Here is a 14,979-nt window from a genome sequence, read left to right as displayed (position 1 = left end):
CTACAGGAGGAACATATCAGAAAAACTTTGAGAATATGGTGTAATATTCCTCGTGGGCTTGGGAAATTTTCGCGTAATAAGCGCAAATTTCCACGTTAACGTAAACATTGAGGTCATTATTTTTAACTTCATCGGGATATGAAAGAAATTTTGTTTACATAGATGTAAACCAGCTATTCGTGTACGATTAAATTTCGCGGGCAATCGCGAAATTTGCAATCTGATCGGCCTCAAATGTGTTCTTCAATACGAATCTTAATCGCTAAATTAAATCGTCAATAAATCGAGTTTTTTACAGTTCCTACAAACAGAGGGCATCAAACATCCAAGAACATATACACTACAGAAGAAAGCCTCCTTAAAGTAATATTTCTACTTTTAAACTGGAATAAGGTTGAAAGTAAACATCAAAAACAGAATACAACTTTACGCAAGGAACAAACGAACAATTGAGACCAATGCGATTGCAACATCTTGACCATAGAGGCAAGAGGCAATGCGATTGCAACAACTTGACCATAGAGGCAAGAGGCAATGCTATTGCAACAACTTGACCATAGAGGCAACAACTTGACCATAGAGGCAAGAGGCAATGCGATATCAACATCTTGATCATATAAGCCAAGAGGCAATGCGATTGCAACATCTTGACCATAGAGGCAATGCAATATCAACATTTTGACCATAGGACAATTAAATTGTAACATTTTGATCATAGAGGACAATGGTGATCAGACACAACCTTAAAACAGATGCGATATTAAGAGCAATGGAAAGTTAACTTATGAAAGGTAATGGGATGGAAGTAATCTTAAGGAGAATATTTTCACCATATAAATGACTTTGTTCGGAACACGACTTTGAAATTTATATTCTAATTGTCTCTTATTGACACGGACAGTTGATGGCAAACGCACATACAAATCGTATGTTTCGGTATTATATTGTGAGGTGTGCAGAGAGAAAAAGTTCATGTTTCTTATCGTTTTGGTGTACAAAATAAACACACGTCAAAATACAATGATTACGATGTAATTAGATATTATCAGTATAAGTGTTAAATTGTTAACAATATAGCAACAAGCTATAGTACTTCATAATCACAATATGGCAACATATTGAACATTCTGAAGTACACATGTACATGTGTATATATATATCATAATAATGACCCCCGTGTAAATATATAGTTCATTGGAGGTCAGCTGAAAGACCACGTGGAAAGCATATCAATTCGTGTTATTTCACAATTTATTTCAAGTACCTTATAATTATTATCTTGTTTAAAGCTGATATGTAAAAAAAATATCAAATTCAAAATACATGTCAATTGTAGTTATGTTTTAATCAAAAACTTAAAAGTGTGTGTAACATTTCAAACCACCAGCTGTAAGCAAAATATTTAATTTCTTTAAGGTAATGCCAATGTTCAACATACATGAATACATATGTATATTATATGTACATTATGTATACTTATCGGTTATTGTATTGACATGAATTTACTTTTCCTGGTAAATTCTGTATGAAGTCTGGATACAATCTTAACAAAAAGGATAATGTTTAATAATTTTGAATATTGTATACCTATATAGGTTTAGTATACTTACCCGTACAATTCCAGATCTCTCGCAACTAAAGACCATTGTTTATCGAACCTTGACTGGTCGTGGTAGAAATGAAGAAGAGATAAGTAAGAAAAATATCTTTTTTTAAAATAGTCCCTTTTGAAGCTCAAGAAAGTTCATTCATTGGCGTGAGAATTGATTTAGTCATATAGTCTCCATGTTAAGTCACAGTCCATTTAGTACTTATAACGTGAGTCGGTGCATTTGAATTACTGCGGGCATGATATACTCTGGTGTTATCCATCAACCTGACAAGATGGTGATGCCCTACCCGTTCCATTTATAGACAACCTGGTCGTATTTCATACTACATTACCTTTAAAAGATATGTACATTTAGTATAAGGTTACCCTGGCAAGCCAAGTTTGCAATTGTGCGTTATGAAGTCAAAGCCCTTGACCAATCGCATACCCACGGAAACCCACGAAGGGCTTTCCGACGATTGGCCAAATGTAGACCAACTTACGAAGTAGTGGATTCTTTTATAAATAATTTATTTAGTTATCACCATGGATAACACTTCTTTACGTGTTCCTGGGAATAAGTTTCACTCTCTGTGTCTTTGTAACTATTCCAGTATTTATGGAACAGTTTTCCCAGACTTATGTTTTAAGAGTCTAGATTCTAGTTTGACTTTTTGTTTCTAACCGTAATTGACGGGTTTCTAATTGCTACTGCCACCTTACATTGGACATTGTTTATGCTATGACACTGAATGCGGAAATCCATCCAATGACTCCTGGTCCGTTGTTAAATACTACTTCTTGTTCACTTTGAAATTACGGGTGGAAGGCATTATTGGTGTGTTGGAAAGTGTCAGTATCATCACTGAATTTTTTCTTTTGCATAATTTTACATTCTTGATAAAGGTACTACCAAATGTGTTTTCAAGTACATCAAAAAATGTTAAAAGCGAGGGACTAATGGCTTCGCCTTGGCGAACACTTTTGAATGTTTCATAAGTGTTGTTTGACCTTTTGCCTTGAAGTGGAGGTGACAGGCCGTGGACCACTGGAGGGATTTAATAAATGGATACGGAGGTTAGGCCTAACTTCGATTTGTAGTACAATTTGGTTTTTTTCCTTAACTGACAGCAGAAAAAAACTATACTGAAACGCATTTGTTAATATTTTTGACAAAAACAATTGACACAAACATTAGTGTGATTTCTTTACTAGTGGCACTAGCCTTGGTTCAGTAGTTTAGGACAGATAAAATGACGACAGACGCAACACGTGTTGACTTTGAGAGGCATTGTGTACCACTTAGGTCTGCCTTTGTTGATGCAGTACACCGGTACTCCGTACACTCGCGTTCCTCCGGGGACACACCTGTACGCCTCCCCCGGGCGGATCCATACATTTTTACACTCTTCGTTGCTGTGGATACAAAACACATTGATTATCCAATCCTATTCGTAACAATCATTTCCATTGGCTGAAAAACTGTCATCATCTCAAGTGACATCGCCGTTGTTGTTTTTGATTGGATAAAAGAGAGACGTAGCCATTTTAAGAGGAAAGGTTCGGCCAATAAAGTGATTACTGCACATATATTGAGAATAGAACATTTACACATTACCTTAAGACAATTCTGTCATACAACAATACTATATTGCACATTGTACAAAAACTTTTCAGTTTGAGTTTACTCAATTTTAACAAAATATAATTTAATAGCTCAAATTAATTCGCTGATTTTGTTTTCCAAATAATACTTCTGAGATCTAAATGATTGTGTAATAAAATTATCATAAAGTAAAACAAAATCCTTACATGCAATCCACCGACGGGTACTTGAAGGTGTTGAATGGTCGTGACACTAAACAGAATCTTGAATTATACATGACGTAATTACCGGTCTGCACAAAAGTTCGTCTCTCATTGCATAAACGAAGGAACGGTGAGCCGATTGTTTGTTGTAGCCATCCTCCGCAACTGTAGCACAAAAACAACAAGCTTGAACCAAACATAATTCTATGAATATAGAATCTAGTCATAGATCACTGATCATGAGCGACCCTGCTTTCAGGCAAACTCGAATTTTGAAAAATCTGTCAATAGAATCGAAGATTAATGATGATGAATTTTTGAAAGTTTCCTTTTCCCGAAGACTGTCTTCGACAAATATTTATAAACATTTCCCCTTACAAATAATCCTTTTCTCGAAATCATTATATTCTCAGAAGATTGGAGTTTCCTTCAATTAATAGAAAAAGGCACTTTCACTATAAGCTTCCAGTGAGAAGAAGAAAAATCTTTTGCAACAAGAAAATACCTTTTGCACAAGAGATGTCATTTATTATATAACAGAAATTACGTCTTGTTTGCCCGTTCTAAAATGTTTCCATTCAATTATTACAGGAATAAATTGCAAAAATATGTTTTTCTACCATTGAATCAGAAAGCCTTTTTCGATATCAGGAATACCATTTCTCTGATCACCGTAAATATATACGGATGAATCGGCTTACTGATACGACTTTATAATGGACTTGGAGAGTTTAACATGATGTTTTAGGTAAGACAGAACCACAACAGCAAAAGTCGGTTCATGTACATAACGAGATGACAATAGTTGGAACATTTAAAACAACATTCTTGGTAGCTATTAAACCTGCTCTAGAATGACTTTTGCGGCATGAATGCAGCTTTTTTTCCCCCATAATACTTAATACAAGATCCTGCTATATATATAATAGACAATTTCAGTCACTCAAAGCATTGCTAATGTAGTTACGAATGGCTTAAGAGTGGTCATCATGTCCACGTTTGAATTAACCAGTAAATGTTTGCTTTTATACAGCTAAAATAGCCGGATTATTCGCATGCAGTGACCATAACTTCTAGCATGGCATTCGAACTTTTCTTACCTTTGTGATGCACGTGTACCTTCCCATAGCTCTCCGCGATACTTTCTAGAACTAGCTCTGAAACAATGTAAGAGATGTGGGAGATTATCATGGAAGCACATCGAAATTCCAAAGAACAAAATCGTCTTCTTGTTGTGACAACTTATCATGATTTTACCGATTATTGCACAACAAATCATCAGACTATGGGCAGCATATGTTATATTCGTTTTCAATCTCTATGACATTAAAATGAAACTTTTTTTGAGAACGAAAATTGGAATATGGTCTTTCAAAACTTTGGCATTAGTAAACCTAGAAGGTCTTTGACAATGGAATCTGGTGGGTCTTTATTTAGGTCATCATTTATCTATCGGTTATTTACACAAACAAAACTGTTTTGGTAATCATGAAATTCTGAGTAATGCTTTTAGTGAAAGAAATTTGAAGGATTTGATGGGATTCATTTAGCTTTTTGATAATGGATATATCTTAAATTGTACATGTACAATCTGAGTAAGTCGTTAGCAAGGAAAATCTTAATTGAAATATTGGGCCCGTAGTAAACAGATTATAGATCTCTCGTAGTTGACTACAATAAGGTATTTGTTTTAGTATGCTTAGCAAATGGTTTCTGAATATGCCTCTGCAGTTATGAAATTTGAAAATTGTACATGAATGTAAAATGAATACAATTTTGGCATGCTCCGCAGACGGATTCTTTATATCTCTGTAGTTTTTAAATTTGGATTATCTATTTATTGGAAATGGAATAAAGTTTTGATATGCATGGCAAATTCATGCAAAATTATGACTCTGTAATGTAGTTCGAAAACTACTACATATAAATATAAGATATTATCGGAAATAGAATTAAGTTTAACAGTATTCATTGCAAATCGGTTCAGAATTCGTTTCCTGCAGTTCAGAAACATTATATACTTACGATGGAGTTTGTATAGATCTCTGACGCTTTGATAACTTCACACTATCCTTGCTGGCTACTTTTTCAAACCCGATATCGAACTTCTTCAGATCTGGGGGCGTACATGCGTTGTGTAATGGACCATGACCGTCGACAACAACAACGATCGCCAAAACACCTAGAACCTGACACGTTTATACCATTAGATAGACATAAATATAGATAATTCCCAGTACAGGAATTAATATTTCCTCTCACGACACCGAGCTCAACGAATTAACAATTAGTTGCAATAAATGTACTTCATAGTCCGCATATGAGTGCCTTGTACTTAAAATACATATATATATTACTACTCCTGGTTTTTTCTGGGTGTTATCAAGTCTATTTTTGAAACAGTTAATGCTTGAAGCCGGAAGTAAAAGAGTTATCAAATGTTGTAAGAAGATTAATTTTGTGTTACCCTTGCCGCCATTGCTAAAACGTATATCATATCAATGACATGTAATACTTACTGATGATAATTACATTTGTGCTTTTTCAAAAATATTTTCACTAGTCAGCAATGCCAGCATGTAATGTCCAAACATTTAAGATTCGTACCATTTCGCCTTTTTGCGTTGTTTAATATTTAGAACTCTTTCGCCTTTTTCGTAGTGTAATATTTCTAACACGACAAGGCTAAAAGACGAAAAAAGTTACCATAAAGACGAGATTTTACAACGGCATATTTTCATGATAATTTTATCGCCATTTCGTGGTTTTTACGTAAACCAGAATTTATGTAATATGGATTGTATGACACCCAACAAATTATTAAGAGGTAGTTTAAAGATGCTCCACCGCCGACAGAGCATAAATGATATCCATCATTTGAACAATAATTGGTGTTTAATCGTATATATATATGCCTAATTAACACACACAAAAAAAAAACACAAAATAATTTTTTTCGCCTTTAGTGCATGCGCATATTTTTTCATTCTATATAAGAAATAGTGCCACGGAATTTTTTCGGGATGCAATTAATTATTTTTCATATTTTAACTTGAAGTAAAATTAGAAGCTCAAACTTTTCAATGGTGGTAATGGTGTAAAGTAACTTTTGTAACTGAAGAAAAATATTAAATCGTCTGCTCCTGTTTTGGATAGTGAAAAAATACCATTTGTCAGCGGTGGAGCATCTTTAAAAACTAAGTTCGATGCATTTCTGTGATTAGCCAGGTATTTTCTTCTCCTGAACTACCTTCACAATTTCATTGTGACATAGTCTATGGGTGGATATAATGACTGCAATACACAAGTGGATATAGATAGTAAAACACTAAAAACCTGAAAATGTTGTTATAACTATCATCTGTAAACAACTGAATCTTATATTTTATCGTGTCATTAAAAATGATAAACACATGCAAATGTACCATCATAAAACTCGTATAATATGTATATGTATACCGATAATAACATATAAAACGACTTACCCACAATAAAAGCGACATTAGTAAATCCGTTTTGGTTTCCGATCTGTGTGCTTCTATTAGTGTATACTTCTACGACATAAATGATACAGGTCTTATTTTTTAATATATCATGCATGAGTAGAAAACCATCTGCGGCCACTACACAGTTTATTAAAGCGGGTTTGTATACTTTAGGGATACTTACAATATATATTTCCTAATACAACCATCCTACAAGAAAATCACCCCCTTCTTTCCACCATCTGGCAAGAAGGGGGGATCGAAGCCCCCTCCGTATTAGACGCAGTTGAACGTCATAGTATAAAACATTAATTAGTATCTTGACAGTTGCGATGCGTCCCATATCTTTGAAATAAGATATTTCATGAAGTTCATTCGAAATTAAATGATATTGCAATGCATTGCTAGCGGTGTTTGAATTGATGATTGATTTTCTATTAATGTGCCTTGGAAATCGTATTATGATGGACCGTTTTACCTTTTTTGAAGGGATTAAAAGTTCTTGTCGTTTTTACCTCTTTCGTCGTCTATTTAGGTCTAGAGTTGGAAGATTGATATTACTGAATTTTCAAGAATATTATGTAATTACCGTAAAGGTAAATACTTATTTCGAGGAAACGATATTAGAACATCATCATATTAAATGTTATTTACGAAAAAAAAAAAAAAAAAAAAGAATATTGATTAGATTTCTATTTTCAGAAGGCTTACCCTTTCTTACAAAATCGCGTTACGTTGTAGATACGGTGTCGTGTTTCACAGAGAGAACATCTGACATACAAATGGCATTTACAAAACTATGAATACGGTCCTATAACCTTTAAATATAAGCCTGACTAAGCCAGTTGGTAACAGATGAGGAATATTTATCTACGTGATTTATTCATAGAAGACGCTTACAGTTCAGAACCGTGTATATTGACACATGAATGAATAAAATGCTCATTTTCCTGTAATCGATTTGGACGGTTTGTGTAAATTGTACCAGATTTACGCTTTGATTCTCGTACCTAGCCTACTAAATAAATATAAATATGCAGGCAATATGAAAGTTCATACGCAAAAACCGCCAACGGATTTTTTTTATCAAATATGTAATGAATTTAATGTATGCCAAAGCAATAACATATGGAAGACATTTAATACAGAACAGTAATGGGGCGAACGGATTGACAACCCGTGTGCACGGATTAATAAATATATTTTCATGTCCCTTCGCGGGCTCCGTACTTGGGCCTTTATTTAGACTGAATAATATGACCTCTTTTGTTTCTCATAGACACTGATATTTAATGCGGGGAAATTGTATGAAACTAAAAGTAAGAAGATACATGTCCCTTTGGCCTTTTTTCTTGATTGACATTTAGAGTTTTCAACCTTTATCCAGTTCTTGTCAGCATGTTTCAATTTTTAAATAACGTAAATCGTGATGAAATCTATATATATTATACACGTATAAATTAATTCCAATTATAACAATACAGTCAAATAATACATCTGCATGATAATGTTATTTTGCGGACTTCATGTATACAGTAGATATAGATGTTTTAAAATTCCTGTGAAAACATAAACAAGACCCACTTAATCGATGTCCAATAATTGAAAGATTACATGTATTATTCCCTTCGATTTCATTCAATGCAAGTTTTATTTGAGAATTGAATATTGAGATTTTTTTTTTTTTTCAAGTTTTTTTTTGACAATTTTCTATCTAGATCTTTTTTTTTTTTTTTTTTTTTTTACATTTCTAGAAAAAAACTGACGATAACTGCCTCCAGTGTACATTGTGAGTTAATTAGTTATCGCCAAACCCGAAACAGCATTGAAGTAGCCCGGATGCATACAGAACGCAAGTGTCAATTTAGCAGACGCTCTAGAACTTGTCATAGATAATTATATTCTTGCATTTGTTTTACGATTTTGATCTCTTAAGGAAAAGGGTTTTTGACTGACCTTATATTCAATCAGGTAATTAAGACGACCCGAAATACAGCATAGAAAACATAATAAAAATTTGAACATCAAAATAAAAACAGATAAAGCTTTTCTTGAATGATGGTAGGGTCAGAAAAGTTCCAAAAGAGCAACATTTTACTTTGATGAAAACTATAGCAACCGAACTGTTCTATTTATCAAAATAATGTTAAATAAGGAAAAACTGGCGATACACTGTACCCCCTGACGATAATACCCTCCATTGCTCTATGTACTATCTACATTCTTTTTTCATTTTTTGTTGTTTCTTTTTTTAGAAAAAATGAACATCCTAAATGTCTTTTTGAAAACGATATTTTTGTATAATATAATATATTAGACTCTGTGTAATTTTGGATATGCGCGACATCGCTTTACGAGAAAACTCATCCTCGATACTCCAGGGGTTCCGATCACTTACGATCTCTACACCCCTGGACTATCTCATCGTAAAACTGGAGGCAACAGAACAGAACAGGTAATTTAGTCCTTTGATGTACATCAAAAGAATCGTATAACGGTACACTGTGGTTGACTATGTGGCTTTGAAGTTGGGCGTCGCTTTTTCTGTAGTCTTCAAAGGAAATCTTTGCTGGTCTGTGATTGGTCAAATATTTTCAGCTGAGCTGCCTTCAATTTCACTATGAGACAGTCCAGGGGTGTAGAGATCGTAAGTGATCGGAACCCCTGGAATATCGAGGATGGAGAAAACTAAGCCCTGAAGCAAGTGATTATTGTCGCGTTTGCATGGGTCGGTTTCTAGGCCTATAAAAACGTAAACGCGTTTCGCGGGGGATAAAGAAACAACCTTATGACAAAGGCAGGTTTATCGGACTAATTTTGGTTGAACTCGATGATGATAAACCTAGTACGTGTAACGTCCATTTTGAATACTTGTTTTGAGTATTCAGTCTGTAAATGGGGAGGCTCAAATGGCAGGTGCGCGTAGACTACCGAGCGAGGCTCAAGCGTCAAACGGATGTAGACTGAAATATTCGATAACGAAAGTAGATCTAGGTCAGATCAGCGGTTTTGTTCGGACGAAAGATGGGACACAGGGTATGTATATTGAACTATATTTGGTAAATATCATAGCTAAAATGGGTTAATAACCGTCTCACAAGGGAAAATATCAACTCTATGTTTACATGGCAGACGAAATTTCAATCGTAATGCGTTGACATTGAATACAAATTACTGTCAGTCGTACATGTACAGATGCACGTCACGTGTTATGCACCGAGCTTATACTGCACGCACAGGCGTCTGCTTCTGGTTTGATAAAAATATGATAACCTACCCCTAGGGGAAGGATATTTTATTTTTCCAAAACCAGATGCAGACGCCTGTGCTGTATGTGTTAGCATATATATACTGTAGTCTTAATCTTGTGCACTCCTAGCTACTGTTGTAGCGGAAAAGTCAGTCAGAAGGTGATTTCTTTTCCGCTACAACAGTAGCTAGTTAACTCCGTGTCTACATGTAGTCTAAAACTCGTGCACTCCGTGTCCACTCGTAGTTCCCACCGTGTGCAAAATGTGTAACATTTAGTCTCCTACCAACTGTAGGCTAACTCATGTATAGGTAGTCTTCTTCTTCTTCGATGTATAGAGTTTGACTCTTCAAAAAGCGTTATACTCTGCAGCATGCGGCTGGCAAAGGCTAAAAAATCCACAGTAGGTTACGAGTGAGATGTATTTACAATTTAAAGATAAAAAATCATCAAGTGCCTCATGTAGATCCAAACCAGGTTGGTGGTAGACTGTCTATTTTGTTGAGAAATCCGTCCAGGCTGGTTGCTTTTGCGGATGGCCCTGGAAGTAATTCCAGTCTCGGATGGGTTTAGGGAAAAATGATGTTTTGTAGACATCTTTCCAGGAGAATGGATGGCATGTCCTCTCCTAGTTCTAAGATCATTCTGTAGATCACCAGTGGTATAGGATATTCACAATGAGCTGGTGTATGTGGTAGATCACAGTCTATAGGATATTCACAATGAGCTGGTGTATGTGGCTAGATCACAGTGTATAGGATATTCACAATGAGCTGGTGTATGTGACTAGATCACAGTGTATAGGATATTCACAATGAGCTGGTGTATGTGGCTGAGTTGTATTCTAGATCACAGTGTATAGGATATTCACAATGAGCTGGTGTATGTGGCTAGATCACAGTGTATAGGATATTCACAATGAGCTGGTGTATGTGGCTAGATCACAGTGTATAGGATATTCACAATGAGCTGGTGTATGTGGCTAGATCACAGTGTATAGGATATTCACAATGAGCTGGTGTATGTGGCTAGATCACAGTGTATAGGATATTCACAATGAGCTGGTGTATGTGAACTAGATCACAGTGTATAGGATATTCACAATGAGCTGGTGTATGTGGCTAGATCACAGTGTATAGGATATTCACAATGAGCTGGTGTATGTGACTAGATCACAGTGTATAGGATATTCACAATGAGCTGGTGTATGTGGCTAGATCACAGTGTATAGGATATTCACAATGAGCTGGTGTATGTGACTAGATCACAGTGTATAGGATATTCACAATGAGCTGGTGTATGTGGCTAGATCACAGTGTATAGGATATTCACAATGAGCTGGTGTATGTGACTAGATCACAGTGTATAGGATATTCACAATGAGCTGGTGTATGTGACTAGATCACAGTGTATAGGATATTCACAATGAGCTGGTGTATGTGACTAGATCACAGTGTATAGGATATTCACAATGAGCTGGTGTATGTGGATTCTAGATCACAGTGTATAGGATATTCACAATGAGCTGGTGTAATGTGACTAGATCACAGTGTATAGGATATTCACAATGAGCTGGTGTATGTGACTAGATCACAGTGTGTAGGATATTCACAATGAGCTGGTGTATGTGGCTAGATCACAGTGTATAGGATATTCACAATGAGCTGGTGTATGTGGCTAGATCACAGTGTATAGGATATTCACAATGAGCTGGTGTATGTGGCTAGATCACAGTGTATAGGATATTCACAATGAGCTGGTGTATGTGACTAGATCACAGTGTATAGGATATTCACAATGAGCTGGTGTATGTGGCTAGATCACAGTGTATAGGATATTCACAATGAGCTGGTGTATGTGGCTAGATCACAGTGTATAGGATATTCACAATGAGCTGGTGTATGTGACTAGATCACAGTGTATAGGATATTCACAATGAGCTGGTGTATGTGGCTAGATCACAGTCTATAGGATATTCACAATGAGCTGGTGTATGTGGCTAGATCACAGTGTATAGGATATTCACAATGAGCTGGTGTATGTGACTAGATCACAGTGTATAGGATATTCACAATGAGCTGGTGTATGTGACTAGATCACAGTGTATAGGATATTCACAATGAGCTGGTGTATGTGGCTAGATCACAGTGTATAGGATATTCACAATGAGCTGGTGTATGTGACTAGATCACAGTGTATAGGATATTCACAATGATAGGATATTCACAATGGTGTATGTGTGGATCTAGATCACAGTGTATAGGATATTCACAATGAGCTGGTGTATGTGACTAGATCACAGTGTATAGGATATTCACAATGAGCTGGTGTATGTGGCTAGATCACAGTGTATAGGATATTCACAATGAGCTGGTGTATGTGGCTAGATCACAGTGTATAGGATATTCACAATGAGCTGGTGTATGTGACTAGATCACAGTGTATAGGATATTCACAATGAGCTGGTGTATGTGACTAGATCACAGTGTATAGGATATTCACAATGAGCTGGTGTATGTGGCTAGATCACAGTGTATAGGATATTCACAATGAGCTGGTGTATGTGACTAGATCACAGTGTATAGGATATTCACAATGAGCTGGTGTATGTGTATTCACATGAGCTGGTGTATGTGGCTAGATCACAGTGTATAGGATATTCACAATGAGCTGGTGTATGTGGCTAGATCACAGTGTATAGGATATTCACAATGAGCTGGTGTATGTGGCTAGATCACAGTGTATAGGATATTCACAATGAGCTGGTGTATGTGCTAGATCACAGTGTATAGGATATTCACAATGAGCTGGTGTATGTGGCTAGATCACAGTGTATAGGATATTCACAATGAGCTGGTGTATGTGACTAGATCACAGTGTATAGGATATTCACAATGAGCTGGTGTATGTGGCTAGATCACAGTGTATAGGATATTCACAATGAGCTGGTGTATGTGACTAGATCACAGTGTATAGGATATTCACAATGAGCTGGTGTATGTGGCTAGATCACAGTGTATAGGATATTCACAATGAGCTGGTGTATGTGGCTAGATCACAGTGTATAGGATATTCACAATGAGCTGGTGTATGTGGCTAGATCACAGTGTATAGGATATTCACAATGAGCTGGTGTATGTGGCTAGATCACAGTGTATAGGATATTCACAATGAGCTGGTGTATGTGGCTAGATCACAGTGTATAGGATATTCACAATGAGCTGGTGTATGTGGCTAGATCACAGTGTATAGGATATTCACAATGAGCTGGTGTATGTGACTAGATCACAGTGTATAGGATATTCACAATGAGCTGGTGTATGTGGCTAGATCACAGTGTATAGGATATTCACAATGAGCTGGTGTATGTGACTAGATCACAGTGTATAGGATATTCACAATGAGCTGGTGTATGTGTGGCTAGATCACAGTGTATAGGATATTCACAATGAGCTGGTGTATGTGGCTAGATCACAGTGTATAGGATATTCACAATGAGCTGGTGTATGTGGCTAGATCACAGTGTATAGGATATTCACAATGAGCTGGTGTATGTGGCTAGATCACAGTGTATAGGATATTCACAATGAGCTGGTGTATGTGGCTAGATCACAGTGTATAGGATATTCACAATGAGCTGGTGTATGTGGCTAGATCACAGTGTATAGGATATTCACAATGAGCTGGTGTATGTGACTAGATCACAGTGTATAGGATATTCACAATGAGCTGGTGTATGTGGCTAGATCACAGTGTATAGGATATTCACAATGAGCTGGTGTATGTGACTAGATCACAGTGTATAGGATATTCACAATGAGCTGGTGTATGTGACTAGATCACAGTGTATAGGATATTCACAATGAGCTGGTGTATGTGACTAGATCACAGTGTATAGGATATTCACAATGAGCTGGTGTATGTGGCTAGATCACAGTGTATAGGATATTCACAATGAGCTGGTGTATGTGGCTAGATAAAGTACTGAAAAAGGGAAGGACATATATGTATGAGCTGGTGTATGTGGCTAGATCACAGTGTATAGGATATTCACAATGAGCTGGTGTATGTGGCTAGATCACAGTGTATAGGATATTCACAATGAGCTGGTGTATGTGGCTAGATCACAGTGTATAGGATATTCACAATGAGCTGGTGTATGTGACTAGATCACAGTGTATAGGATATTCACAATGAGCTGGTGTATGTGGCTAGATCACAGTGTATAGGATATTCACAATGAGCTGGTGTATGTGGCTAGATCACAGTGTATAGGATATTCACAATGAGCTGGTGTATGTGGCTAGATCACAGTGTATAGGATATCACAGATGGTATTTTTTTTTCACAATGAGCTGGTGTATGTGGTAGATCTATAGATCACAGTGTAGATCACAGTGTATAGGATATTCACAATGAGCTGGTGTATGTGGCTAGATCACAGTGTATAGGATATTCACAATGAGCTGGTGTATGTGGCTAGATCACAGTGTATAGGATATTCACAATGAGCTGGTGTATGTGGCTAGATCACAGTGTATAGGATATTCACAATGAGCTGGTGTATGTGACTAGATCACAGTGTATAGGATATATTCACAATGAGCTGGTGTATGTGGCTAGATCACAGTGTATAGGATATTCACAATGAGCTGGTGTATGTGACTAGATCACAGTGTATAGGATATTCACAATGAGCTGGTGTATGTGGCTAGATCACAGTGTATAGGATATTCACAATGAGCTGGTGTATGTGGCTAGATCACAGTGTATAGGATATTCACAATGAGCTGGTGTATGTGGCTAGATCACAGTGTATAGGATATTCACAATGAGCTGGTGTA

At 36.4% G+C, this 14,979-nt stretch overlaps 2 protein-coding genes across 3 annotated transcripts in view; one reads left to right on the top strand and one right to left on the bottom strand.

Moving 5' to 3' along the window:
- Positions 1 to 2,765: 2,765 nt before the first annotated feature.
- On the bottom strand, positions 2,766 to 6,948 carry LOC138335932 (uncharacterized). Its single transcript, XM_069285132.1, has 5 exons — positions 6,886 to 6,948; positions 5,426 to 5,589; positions 4,501 to 4,557; positions 3,404 to 3,565; positions 2,766 to 3,007 (listed from the first exon to the last, which is right to left on the bottom strand). Exons 1-5 carry the CDS (start codon positions 6,901 to 6,903, stop codon positions 2,812 to 2,814), a joined length of 597 nt encoding a protein of 198 aa, XP_069141233.1. The 5' UTR covers positions 6,904 to 6,948; the 3' UTR covers positions 2,766 to 2,811.
- Positions 6,949 to 9,837: 2,889 nt separating this feature from the next.
- LOC138335986 (acylamino-acid-releasing enzyme-like) overlaps positions 9,838 to 14,979 on the top strand; it is a 28,907-nt gene continuing 23,765 nt past the window's right edge. For both annotated transcript variants that reach the window (XM_069285224.1, XM_069285223.1), the window contains exon 1: positions 9,838 to 9,921. In XM_069285224.1, coding sequence (XP_069141325.1) covers positions 9,910 to 9,921 — 12 coding nt within the window. In that variant the 5' untranslated portion in view covers positions 9,838 to 9,909. The remainder of the gene's footprint in view (positions 9,922 to 14,979) is intronic.

The sequence above is a fragment of the Argopecten irradians genome, chromosome 12 (assembly GCF_041381155.1).
Source record: "Argopecten irradians isolate NY chromosome 12, Ai_NY, whole genome shotgun sequence".
Lineage (NCBI taxonomy): Eukaryota > Metazoa > Mollusca > Bivalvia > Pectinida > Pectinidae > Argopecten > Argopecten irradians.
The sequence above is the reverse complement of the archived record's forward strand: the minus strand, read 5'-3'. Positions and strand labels throughout refer to the sequence as shown.